General features: G+C 31.2%; 1 protein-coding gene across 1 annotated transcript; it reads right to left on the reverse strand.

The window, feature by feature from the left end:
- Nucleotides 1-10,846: 10,846 nt before the first annotated feature.
- Nucleotides 10,847-11,963, reverse strand: LOC121231815 (F-box protein SNE). The gene has a single exon (XM_041116602.1). The coding sequence runs from the start codon at nt 11,480-11,482 to the stop codon at nt 11,003-11,005; it is 480 nt and encodes a 159-aa protein (XP_040972536.1). The 5' UTR covers nt 11,483-11,963; the 3' UTR covers nt 10,847-11,002.
- Nucleotides 11,964-14,010: the final 2,047 nt, after the last annotated feature.

The raw sequence follows: 14,010 nt of genomic DNA on the forward strand, positions 1-14,010 counted from the left end.
TGTGTAACATGACAAAATCATAAACAACCAAACATATTCAAGCTTCATAAGGTGTTTTCTTCTCTAACATCCTCATAGACAGTCTATTCAGCAAAAATACAACTGTGTTGTTGCCTCAGCCCAAAACTCCTTAGTTAGGGACTTCTCATACAGCGTGCACCTAGTCATCTCCATAATGGTCTTGTTTTTCCTCCCACTAACTCTATTTTTTTTGTAGAGAGTAAGAAGCAATGAGTTGATGCTCTATCCTAACCTCCTCACAGAAAATACTAAACCTTTGTGAAGTATATTCAGTCTCGTTATTATATCTAGCAACTTGAATATTACAACTATTTTGATTCTCAACCTATCTCTTATACTTTAAAAACACTTCAACCTCAAATTTTTGCTTCATGAAGTAAATCCATCACATTCTAGAAAAATCATCAATAAAGATAATGAAATATTTGCTGCAATTCAACGAAGGAGTTGCTTATGGACCACACATATCAAAATGGGTTAGCTGCTATTGGAAAAATTTAGTTTAAAAACAGTTTTATTGTGCAGCAAAAAATAAAGGTTTTCAAAATCTACCGAAAGGTAGCTAGATAGTGTGATCTTCGAGTTGATCCGATCACTCGATTCCACAAAATGATATCTACAAGAAAATAGTTAAACAACAAGAGTAAGCTTCAATAGAGCTTAGTCAGTTCACAGGTTGAAATGTTAAAATTTACCAAATAAACATAGCAAATTTGTATAATAACAATGTTAATAAACATTACTTCTGCCAACCACAACTATTCAACATGTGAGTTATATATATATGAGTTGCATAATCTATTTAATCGTTCAAAACCACTCGATACTAAGTCATGATATAATATTGGAAAATCATGAAAACATTTGTATAATTTAATAACAAGTCATTTAACCGTTTAAAATTTGCCCAATGAACGATATAAACAGATACGAATACGCGGTTATCCACCCATGACATGCTAGAAAGCTCAAACGAGCCAAACCAACTGAGTACACGATTAGGCACCAAGTGCCTAGCCCGTAGGCTAGCATCCCTCCGAAAACACGTCTGGGCACTAAGTGCCAAGCCCATAGGCTTTACATCTATCTCCAATAACATGCCAAAATCACTGTAAATATAGCTTGGTAATCTGCAACAAATGTTGGATTCTAGTATACCCAGTGTAATAACAAAAAGTCAGGAATCATCATCACACCACAAGTCAATCCCGTAGAGCACGCAAAATAACATATTGCCATGCCAATTGTATCCTATCCTATGTTTATTCGGGCTCAATACATATCATTGTATTAACATTGTTCAAGTTAATTACTTTCTCACCTCATAACAATTTATAACAATCCAACTATACCTAAAGTATCCAACAACCACAACTCACAAAGCAATATAACATTTCAATTTATATTAAACAAAATTGTATGAACTTATCAGGCTAAACTGTAGAAATAACAAAATTTAGGGACTATTTAGCAACTTTCCCTTTTCCACGATTATCTATTGGTTCTTGACCTGTAAAGTAGTTTATTTAAATTTATTTGCTTCAACTTCATGTAATATTCAATTTAATACAAATGCCTTCCTATTTACAATTTTTTCACAATTGCCCTAAACTTTACACTTTAATCAATATGGTCCTTAAGACCAAAACAAAATTATTTTCACAATTAATCCCTATACCCATGTGCCGAGTTTATTAACACCCAAAAATAGTCCTTACATGCTGAAATTTTCCAAGAAAACCATGTCTAATTTAATTTTTTTCCAATTTAATCCCTAAACATGAAAACTAATCAAAATCACTTTACAATCTAGATCAAAACCATCATCAAACTTCAAGTTCAAGAATAAAAATCAAGAAAACTTCTAGAATATCAATGGCAAGTTTTCTAAACTTTGATAACTTCACAAATAGTCCTTAAACTAACTAGATTTCAAAACAACTATCTTAAAAACACAAAATTCATGAAAAATGGTTGGAAAATACACTTACATGCAAGGAGAAATAGCTTGGCCAAACTTCCCTTAAACAACAATGGAGTTTTCGATTAAACAAAACAAGAAATGAAAAAGATGGTAGTGGTTTTCTTTATGTTTTATTATTATAATAGCTTTAATAATTAAATTGAAATATATAACATATGAAAATATACTAAAATTAATGTTCAACCGTCCATTAATATTAACAATGGCCTAATTGCTATTTAAAACCATCCACTTATACCTTCATAACCAATTTGCACAACATCCCTAATAATAATTGATTTTTGCAACTTTTATGATTTAATCATTTTCTTTAATTAACTATCTAAACGTCAAAATTACTGGACCAAGTTTCAATATGATACTATAATGACCTTGTAAATATTAAATAAATAATATTTACGGGCTCACACGTCAGAATTATGGTCCCGGAACCACTATTTCTGACACCACTGAAAAATAGGTTGTTACAAATTAATTATTAAATAAACAATATTACCTCTTAGCCTAACTAATCAACTAGTACATGCTTACCTCTCAACCTTACTTTCCTAACTGAGATAAATCTACAATTTACTTGGTAATCCTGTCTCTCAAACCGTTTACCTATGTTACTTCTTATGGTCATCAATCCTAGGGTTTATGCACATATGAATTTATACCAACTCATTCGTAAGAGAAATCCTTGTGAATTTGTTAACTATGCACACATCCACTTATTAAACTACTTAATCAATTACACAGTTTTATAACCGAAACATGCTAGATATGAAATAAGCACAAGATTTATTCTAATATTCTATAAACGTTAATTGGCCAGAGAAATGAAAAATAAATAAAAGAATAAAATATAAATAGAGAAATTGCTCATTGATAATTAATTGAGGTGTAATGCTTGAGCAATTCCCTGTTTGCAATCATCTTCACATCGAAACAGAAATAATCCCGACTAAGTGAACATAAATAAATTACACGAAAAAATAAAACTATTTAATTATCTAGCTGTCAACTACCACCACAATAAGGTTATAAGGGTGTATAATATAGGCAAAACCTAAGGCAAAATTAAGGTAATTTATTTTTAAAATGCCCCTGATTTAATAAACAAATTGCATTTTTAAAATTTTGATCACGAGTCCGTTGACGTCAGTAATTTATCATGATGATGTCACAGCTTCGCCACACTAAGATCCCCATGTTGCACGTTAACCATGTTTTTAACCCTTGATGCTTCGAAGTTCAGTGTCGTGACGCCATATATTGATGATGTGACACGGTCGTTGTTCCTTGCATACTTAAGCCCAATTGATGCCCTACACACTCAAATAACCCATTAGTCATACCCGAGGCTCGAGTTGGCCTTATGGGTCATCAAAACACTAAAAACTACATAAAAATGCTTATTTTACCAAAATTAAACCTAAGCAAAAAAAAACCAAAAACGAAATAAAAACATATAAAAACACTAGAAAACAAGTTTGTTAAGTGTCGGAAAGAACTTAATTTGCCACAAAAAATTGTGCCAAATCATGAACTTGTAAGCCATTTTTGGGAACCTTTATGATGTTTTATGGCCTCAAGTCATGAAATAAGTTCAGTTAGAATTTTAACTCTCTTCGAAACGATATATTACAAGCCTAAATAGGAGATTTGTAGCTTAGGACATAACCAAAATTCTGAAGCAATGTAAGTTAAAAGTTCAGTATGAAAAAAACTTGCCAAAGTTAATCTTTAAGCTCACTTTTCTCCAAATCTTTCTCCCAAACCATTAAAAATAAAATATGAGTTCAAATAAAATAATTAACAACTTCAATTTCACAATTCAAAAGAAAAATTATCACAAATAAATTGGAATTTATGCACTTATCAAATTCGACCACACTTGAACCGTGCTTGTCCTCAAGTATAACAAAACATTAATGCATATGCAAATCCAAATGTAAATGTAAGCTAAATAAATACTTAACCCAAATCGGAAATTGAAAATATCATTTTGTACTAATGAAACAAGTAAACAAGCTTTTATGAACACAATCAAAATCTTGTATGCTAAGCAAAACACATCAACAATAATACATACAATTAGGATTAATTAGAAACAATAGATATTTGTGCTCGTGTATGATCATCCTTCCTAGCAATGTGTAATGCATAAGAAGTGTTAGAAAAATCAAGAGTATGTGATCAAATCTTAATAATTTTTTTGTGGTCACTTAAGACTTTAAGGTAAATGGGTCAAGTATGATAATAAGAAATTTAGGTTCACAAACCCTAAGCACCTAGTCACGTTTGAATTTTCTTGAGCATTAAACTCTCAAATCCTCTTCTTCCCCAAAGTTTGAATGCAATTTTACCATAACCCATTTCACAAAGACCCTTTTAACAAAGCATGCATTTTTTTGAGAAGCACATTTCTAAAAATTTAGCAAAAAACACAAGCACTTAACTTTTTTTTGGCACTTTGTGTTTTTTCACTTCTTCGAATTTAGGATGATTACCTTTGAACACTGGTGTCACTATAGAAAATTAAACTTTTAGCGGCCTTTTTAGTGGCGTTTGGATCGAATATGCCGAAAAGGTTGAACTTTTAACGGCGTTTGTATTGAAAAATGCCACAAATATATACCATTATTGGCGCTAACTGAAAAACGCCGTAACAAGTCTTTCTATAATGGCGGTTGTAGAAATAGTGCTGTAAATAGTATATATTTAGCGGCGTTTTATGCTACGCGCAGTAAAGGTACACCGAATAGGAGCAGCGTTAGTGGAGTTTTTCCTATACACGCCGCAAAAGGTAAAGAAATAGAGGCATTTTTCCCTAAACACCGCAAAAGGTTAAAAATGATGGCGGTGTTTTTCTCATAAATGCCACTAAAGGTAAAGCAATAGCGGCGTTTTGCCCATAAACACCGCGAATATTTTTTAATATTTATTGAAACGACGCCGTTTTCATAGTTGACCTTCCAACCTTTATTCCCTCAAATCATTTTTCCCAAATCTCTAACTTAGTTTTTTTCCCTAAATCCCTAACTTAGTTTTTTTCCTAAATCCCTAACTTAGTTTTTTTCCCAAATCCCTAACTTAGTTTTTTCTTTCCCATCTGTCTACTGCTGGTCATCTGTCTGGTCATCCGTCTGCTGTATCACCGTCGATAATGCATTTGCCATCAATCTTCGTCTCCTTCATCGACGCTGCTCCGTCCATTGCTGCTCGACAGTCCTCTGCTTATCTAACTCTTATTTCGAAGCTTGTCAGTCCTCTGTTCCGTCCATCGCTGCTCGATCCGTTCGGGTTTTAACAAATCAGATCAGTTCTTTTAACACCTTTAAATTTTAACTCTATAATTTAATTGAAAAATATTAGCAATATCCATGTATCTTTGGTTTCCTGCTATGCTGGACGTCGGTTTAGCAACTGTTTTTCATATTTTTGGGTTATTGTTTTAGTGTTGTTTGGAGTCGATTGTGTTGTTGCTTTAGCGTTTGTTAGTAGTTGTTTTCTTTGCTATTTTGGCGGTGGTGTATACCGTTGTTTTATTGTATGACTGATTAGTGTTAGAGCTTTTAAACGCAAACATAACCTGGTTCGTTGGCATTTTTTGTGGTGATTTTCTTTATAATTTATGTTTGAGATTTGGACTGTAATTTGCTGATTTTATTTTATTTGTTATTTAATCATAATTAGCATTTCCTTTGTGAAAGTTTTTATTTGATTAGCAAAGCTTCCATTAATTTTGGGTGAGATTCTCCTCGATTAAACATGCATTTTCAACTTATAATGAGGATCTTTATTAGTGTTTCTAGTCTGTCTTAATTTCATATAAATATTGTGTTTGTATTTGGGAAAGAGACACAGAGGCAAAGACTTAATGTATTTGGGAAAGAGACACAGAGGCAGAGACTTAAAGACAACTCCATTTATTTATTATGTTTTCTTATTGAAACAGTGAATTGGATCCCTACAAAAGAAGTATTCGATAGGCTCATTTGAACTGCCTAATCAAACAACTCCATTTTAAGCTCTCCTTAATTGCATTTGTAAGTGCCTTTTATTACTTAAATGTTTTAATTGAATTGAATTAAAATTTGAAATTGCTTGTTTATTTGATTTGGTTGTGGTAAATTTATTACTTATATGTTTTAATTAGAAATAGAGAATTAGAAAACAACCGAATTAGATACTTGATATATATTATATATTTTAGTGCAATGACATGATTTAAATTTATTTAGAACACTTAAATAACTGTAATTTATTGTCAACTTTAGACTTTAAGAACTACAAAATGGATAAGAGTTGGATGGATTTGTCAAGGGTAAGCAACTACTATCGAAATGGAGTACAAACTTTTCTAAATTTTTTATTTCAAATTCTTTGCTCGTGTAAGAAGTGTGGCAACATCAATTGGCATATTCATGAAGTTGTTTATGAACATCTAATTGTTGATAGCTTTATTCGGGGGTACAAAAAATGGATTTTCTATGTAGAGTGTACACCTCGTAGAACCTCTTCAACCATTAATCTGGCTTATCCTCATAATGCTCACCATTAGTCTGTTAGAGAAGATGACATGGAAGGTTTGTTGCGGGATGCATTTAATATGCACAGTCATGGTTTGCAATCGTTTCCACTTGAAATTATTGCATCCAATGATTGAAATATTAGTGGAAATACTTTTACCAAAACGGGAAGAAGTGCACTTGATCAAGAGCCAAATGGAGAAGCGGTGAAGTTCTACAAGTTATTTAATGAAATGAATGAAGAACTTTATGAAGGATCAAAAATTTCAAAACTGTCCTTCTGCATTCGTCTTTTTCACTTAAAATGTTTGGAAGGGTGGACCGGAAACTCTTTTATGCTGTTGTTAAAGTTTTTGAGAGATATGTTCCTGTTTGCAAAAATCCCTCATTCATGCAAAGATATGAAGAAACTGATAAAGGATTTAGGCCTTGGGTACTACAAAATTCATAGTTGCCCAAATGACTGCATGTTGTATTGGGGTGATCCGAAAAACCAACAATCTTGTCATGTTTGCGGTAAATCTCGTTGGATGAATAGGAATGCAAAAGATGTGAATAAGTATGAAGGTGAGGCACAGTTAAGAAAGAAGCTAATAAAGATTTTGCGATATTTTACACTAATACCAAGGATTCAAAGGCTTTTCATGTCGTCAAAGACAGCTGAGTCTATGAGGTGGCATCATAATGAACGAACTGATGATGGGTTATTAAGGCATCCTACTGATACTTTAGCTTGGAAATCATTTGATAAGAAATTTCCAAGCTTTGCAAGCGATCCTCAGAATGTGAGGCTTGGGCTAGCATCTGATGGATTTAATCTATTTAAAATCATGAGCATTGAAAGGAAGATGGATCTCCTATGACTACTGAAGCTGCGGAAATAATGTTATATTTACTTAATAAATTTTGAATTATTTTAAATATTTATCATGTTTAATTATAATGGTTTAATTTGTCGTTTGTAATGCAAATAATGCCAAGTTATGTTGCATTTGCTTGATTATATATTTTGTTTCTAACTCCTTAATTGATTTATTAGGAGAAACTAATGGATAAAAGGGCGGAGTATGAAGCTAGACTTCAAGTGATAGTTCTGTTAATCTAGACGACATTGATAACTGAGTTATTACTGAAGTTTTGGATCCTGAAAGGTATGGTCAGGTTCGATTTCAAGGATATTTCGTTAGCCCAACCCAATATTTTAGGTCCAGCTCATAGCAGTACATGCCTTTGGCGAATCAGGCTCAAGCTGAAGTTTAGAGGTTAAAAAACTAGATGGCTCGGATGCAAGCGAGCACAATTGAACAAATTGCTTAACTTAAAGCGGAGGTAGCATTGAAAGAAATAGAGGCTAAAAAGAAAATATGCTGAACTCCATCTACAACTTAAGCGGATGTAGCATCGAGAGAAACAGAGGCTAAAAGAAAATATGATGAACTTTAGCTACAACTTAAAGCGGAGGTAGCAGCGAGGGAAGCAGAAGCAACAAGAAAATATGACGAACTCCAGCTACAACTTCAAAATATGATGAAGATGTTTTAGCGGAATCAATCGCAGAATCCGCCATCTTAGACTTTTGTTTTTTTTTTCTATTGTGATAATATCTTAAGAATATAACTTTTGAATATATTTTGTTATTTCAGTTATTAATTTAGATCATTTACATATTTCTTTCGTGATAGTATCATTTAGATTTGAAGTTTGTCGTTGGATTTGAAGTTTATAGGAAAATATATTGAAAATTCGGGTTCTATATGAAATAAAATAGCTTGGTAAAATCTGTTAATGTTAGTGGCATTTCCCACAAATACGCTAAATAACATGATCTTTTGTGACGCTTCTAGCTACAAACGCCACAACATGCTCGAGTCTCTTGCGACTTTTTTCCACATAAACGCTGCAAATTTTAGTGGAGCCAAAAAAAGGCTGCTAAAAACTAGTTTTACTATAGTGTGTAGATGACAACCCAAGCACCTACCTTGAATTACTCGATTAATCAGACTTAAATAGCCTTTCGTTTTACTCATATCTATATCAATGAAACATATTAGGAAACATCAAACCTTTTGATGCAAAAACAGATGACAAATTCTCATGCTTTATTACTAAAGATATTCAATAACTTACAAAATATGAATCATATCCACTATAATTTAAAACCTTATGGAGAGCTTTTCAGCTAATCAAGCACATGAATTTATTCTAATAAAATAGGCTCAAAGGAAATTCATAATAGGTTGGATAGAATGGCTCAAAAGATACAATGAAATTAACTTGTTCATTATCCTTTAAAAACCATATTTCAAACAAAATTACTCTAATAAAAATCACGTGAAGTGTTTATTATTTTAACAAATATCCTAACTACATAAGTTAATCCTTTAAATACATGAAAAACATAATTAAGTTGAAATATATTTATTTATTCCTATTTAGACCGTATTCCACGTTCGTTTACAGTTTTAAATTTTTAATGAACTATTGCTTTGTTGTCAATAAATCACCCTTTTAATTATCTCAATCCAAGCATCTCATTCACTAGGGACAACTTTTATATAGTGTTATAGATATAGTTATACCTAGAAAAAGAAATAAGATTGAATGAAATGAGAAGGTTTTGAGTAGTCACAATCTATCTATATTAACAGCATAATGCCAGTCACAATCATGACCATATTTATTCTTGTTTGGTCTTCTTCATAAATGTGTACAACTTTTGTTTATCTAATTATCATTATCCCAAAATGACATAACGAGTCGATGAAACCTTATATTTGTTCAAGATTCGAGTTCTATATTAAGGAAAAAATTACCTTTGTTTTTATAGTTAAATTATTTTAAACTCTTCATCGTAAGGAAAAAGGGATAGCAAATTGAGGCAAGGGGCTTGTATCTTTTCTCGAGAAAAAGACACAAATTCTTTTTATGTAGCTAAAAAATTCCAAATTACATTTATGTCGTCCTCTCAACCTTCCCTATAAAACCCAAATGCTTAAAATTATTATTTTATTTTATAAGTTTGCATTATTTTTTCCTAATAATATATATATCAAATATCTATATCTATATATATTATTATAATAATTTATTTGACTTATTAATCCTATCTTAAATTAACTGTAAAATTATTTTAAAAGTTTAGTTCTTTTATAAAAATAAATATTAAATTGAGAATATTTATGTATTTTTATATTTTAATAAATTTAGAAAATACATACATATAATAAAAATTATGATATTTAAACTCAAAATATAGAATATTTTATTATATTAATTTTACTATTTCAATCAAAATCATATTTGATTTCCATATTAATTGTATAAATGTTTTTTTTATCAAGAGCGTCATTTATTTCAATTTAGTTAAAGAAATAGACATATTAAACTATAGGGTTTATATTTTATTCATAAATTATAAGTGCACCTATCATTTATTAAAAAAATAATATCACATTTGGTATTTATACTTTGAAATTGTTCAATGTGGCATCCAAACTATTAATTTATGTATTATTATGATACCTAAAGTTAACATTATTAGTGAATGCTAATTCAACCAATTAAAATTACAGTTTAGAAGCAAAATTTTGAGAATGTCATGCTAGATGAGATCAAGTTATTCAACCCAGTTTAAGTTCAATAAATCAAGCAAGAGACGTAGTTTTTTGAAAAATTTTGGCTCGTATATATTTTAATTTTTTTTTTGAAATTTAGAGTTTTCAAAAAAATTAGAGAAATTTTGATTTAAAAATTGCATGCCCAAACCTATTACCACTTTGCTCTTCAAATCTTCTTGAGAAAAATCTCAAGCAATGAAATTGATTTTTAATTTATGTTGTTTAGATTTAGTTATTAATTTTTATTTTAATTCTATTTCAAATTTTTTTGTTTTATTTAACTTTTCACATAATGTTTATTATTCGTATGAAATTGATGATTTGAAGAAAAAAATCAGGTGTCAAATTTTTATTGGTTGGTTTAGCAACTATTGAGGATGTTAACATCGAGTACTTTAATAATACACAAATTTATAGTTTATATACTACATTGAACATTTTCAAAGTATAAATACTACATTAGATATTTTATAGAAGTACATGTACCAAATAATATACATATTGATGGTTCAATACCACATTAGATATTTTCAAAGAACATGTACTACATTGAACATTTATAAAAATATAGGTAGCTAAAGTGATATTATCCCTTAAACTATAATTATTATATTTATTTTTAATGATTTATAAAATTAAAATTACATTTTTAGGTAATATAACCATAATAGAAAAGAAAAAAAAAAGGAAAAACAAAACCCAAAAGCAAAAAGGAACCTATTGAATTTTCATTAGTGACAAATCTAGTAACAATTCATAGATAATTAATTATAACAAAAAAAAAACTATAAAGAATTTTATGATAGTTTTTACTTTCAAGGTATAATAAATTGAAAACAAAAGTAAGATAAGACGATGAAAAATCAAACGTTAACAGGCTTGCAAAGGAACATTAGCGACGATGGTGACGATTCCCCGACGAGCCTCCCGCTGCTATTACTTCCACCAAGCCTTTCGTAATAATCAACGCAAAACAAAGACAACGAGAGCTGGACCTCGTCGCGAGACCAGGAGGCTTTCCTCATTCGTCCAAGTCGGCTCCGCACCGGTCTCACGCAACCCGTGTAGAGGCGTTTGTAGCCGCCCAGGGCAAGAACCACGGAACGGACGCTGGAAGGTGGAGGAGACACGTGGCGGAAGCAGAGGTTTTCCCAGAGGGAGTCATTGCGAGCAATCGTGCACCAGAGACGGCAGACGCTGGCGGCGACGCAAAGGGAACGGCCGTCGAGGCGTTTGAGGATTTCTATGAGGATGTCTACGTGGTCATTGATAAAGAACTTGGGTCTTTTTTCCTTGTTCTCTCCGACTGTCTCGTGGTCTTCACAGTGGTGGTTTTGCACCATTGTAAAAGATAAGAAAAGAAAGAGATAGCGTTGGGAAGTTGAGAGGCAAAGGAAAAACAATGATGGGTTAATATGGAGGAGAAATGCTATCACTGCTATAGGTTTAACGTAAAGTTTAAGGGATTTGACTTCAGAGGGAAAAGAAAAAAGATTGTGTTTGTATTTGGGAAAGAGACATAGAGACAGACTTAAAGACAAACAAGAGAGATTTTTCTTTTTTCTTTCTGGGTTTTTGACACAACTTAAGATTTTCTTTTTCAATTTTCATTTCTGTACATAAAGAATTTGATAAGAGTTGGTAGAATTTATACTAGAATATGAGTTGCACGTTGAACAAATATTTAAATTAGAATCCTTTACTGTATTTGTAATGGTTATGGATATAATAAATTTATTATCAACGACGAGAAAACATGAAATCTTATTAAAATTTTATTTACAGCATGGATGAATTAGAGGGAGTAAAGATTTGGGGTTAACGCGAGAGAGAGAGAGAGAGAGAATCGAAAGGGAAGGAAGATGCCAAGAGAAAAGAGCCAAGGCAAAAAGAACTGGAACCGATGCTGTGCCCTTTTTCTTTAATTACTTTTGTAACTTGCATATATTGTTTTCAACTTTGGCGTTGGGTTTGGTTTGGGTAACAATTCCCATAAAAGAAAAAAAAAATCAGAACTTTTCAAGCAGAGTAAAAAAAAAAAAAAGAAAGCCAAATTTATTTGTTTGAAGGTATCTACATCGCCAGGTTCTTTCTGTAGTTTCTGCAGGAAGGGCCCCCCCCTTTGCATTAATGCCATTAAATGTTGAATTGTTTAAAGTAATAAGCAAGGTCAATAGGTTTAAATATTAAGTAGCAAGTATATGTTAAGTTGGATCATTGCATTGAATCCATAGAGGAAAATTTAAACAATGGAAAACAATGTAAAAGAAAACAAACAAGGAGATGAAAGGTAAACAGAAGAGGACCTGGAAAAAACAAACAATGAAATTACATCCAGCAAGGGGTTCTAAATCAAAATGCCCTATACAACATGACATATTTCCCTAACCACTCTCTCAGCTTCAAGTGATCCATCACGGAATCTCCTCTACTCATTGTTTTCAAATATTTTAGCTACAAATGGTTGTACATTTTCCTTGTGGGTTTTTTTCTTGTTCCAAAGGGTTAAGAGATTTGGTTGGACTTTCCTTGTTTTATGGGTTACTTTTGCAAAGAAACTTCTAATCCAACTTACAAACTGGTATTAACATACTGACAAAAGTTTACTGTTTGATAAAACTCTGACATGGGACATCCTTTTTTTCCAAGTTAATTTTTATATGAGTTCGCAGAGAAATTAAGCATAAAAAGAAGGCGATTGGGTGAGTAAGGAAAGAAATAATTAATCATGTGACTAGTCTTCATCATGCTTGGTTGGTTGGGTACTAATGTGACAACATATAGTGTTTGGGTTTCAAGGAAATAAGAGCAATATTTCTTTGATTTAGACCAAAATCTAGCAGTAAAAGAAAATTTTTAGGATCCATGGAAATATTTTGTCTTCAAGTCCACATTTTCAAACAGATTTAACACTAAAGTTTTGTCCAACATCATGTTACTGGATATGTTTGAATAGCAGGGAGAAAAAACATGAAATATTTCTTATACATGTAAAAGTTTGTTACATTACTTGAAATTAAGTCAGCTAATCTCCGAGATATATGACCTTCATTTTGGTTTTGGGTGTTATGGACAGCTCTATGTTTTGGAAGATAGCTAATTGCCCAGGACCCAGATTAGAATGGTGGAAAATTATGGCAGGATTCGACGAAGAAAACCGTAAGAACCTTGATGAATGGAATAGCTAGCATTCCTCAATATGAGTCTGTACCATGTTACAAATGGCTAATCATCTTGGCAGCTGCCTTTAAGACTGGTTTTAGCTAAATTCACTAATCCTTGATTTGCTTTTGTTCATGCATAATCGAGGAATAAAACCAATAAAGTTATCATGTAGATTCCATAGGGAAGGAATCTAGGTTGGTCGAAAACCTTACAAAGATAATGACCCATGACCAAAACTGTTCATAGGACAGTATCTGATAAGTGAACTGGGTAAGAGGGGAAAATAGTTTGTTGAGGAAACAAAATTAGTATAAATTATAAATTTAACTTTAAGTTTAAGTTTTTTATTATTTATTTTGAATTTTTTAAATTATGAATTTTTATTATGTATTAGGGTTTAATTTATGAAATAATTATTTCGCTTGTTTATTTTGAGTTTGTTTAATGATGAATTGCAATTGCAAAATTTATAAAAAATATGTTGTATAATGGATGAGTTTTTATTTTATTTTAAAATTTACCTATATGATGAGATTTGAACATAACATCTTTAAAATCTTTTCTTTTACCTATTCAACCAAAATTTTATGTTTGCTAAATATTTTATATTTAAGATTTAATATTTATAAATATTTTTTATATACATAAATCAAATACTTTTAAAAAATAAAAATAAATCTGAAAGAATATATCAAAATAGACCAAT

Source organism: Gossypium hirsutum, chromosome A07, assembly GCF_007990345.1.
Source record: "Gossypium hirsutum isolate 1008001.06 chromosome A07, Gossypium_hirsutum_v2.1, whole genome shotgun sequence".
NCBI classification, from domain to species: Eukaryota; Viridiplantae; Streptophyta; class Magnoliopsida; order Malvales; family Malvaceae; genus Gossypium; species Gossypium hirsutum.

Bases quoted from the DNA above. Each gene is read 5' to 3' on its own strand.
- LOC121231815 (XM_041116602.1), bottom strand. From the start codon at position 11,482: ATGGTGCAAAACCACCACTGTGAAGACCACGAGACAGTCGGAGAGAAC.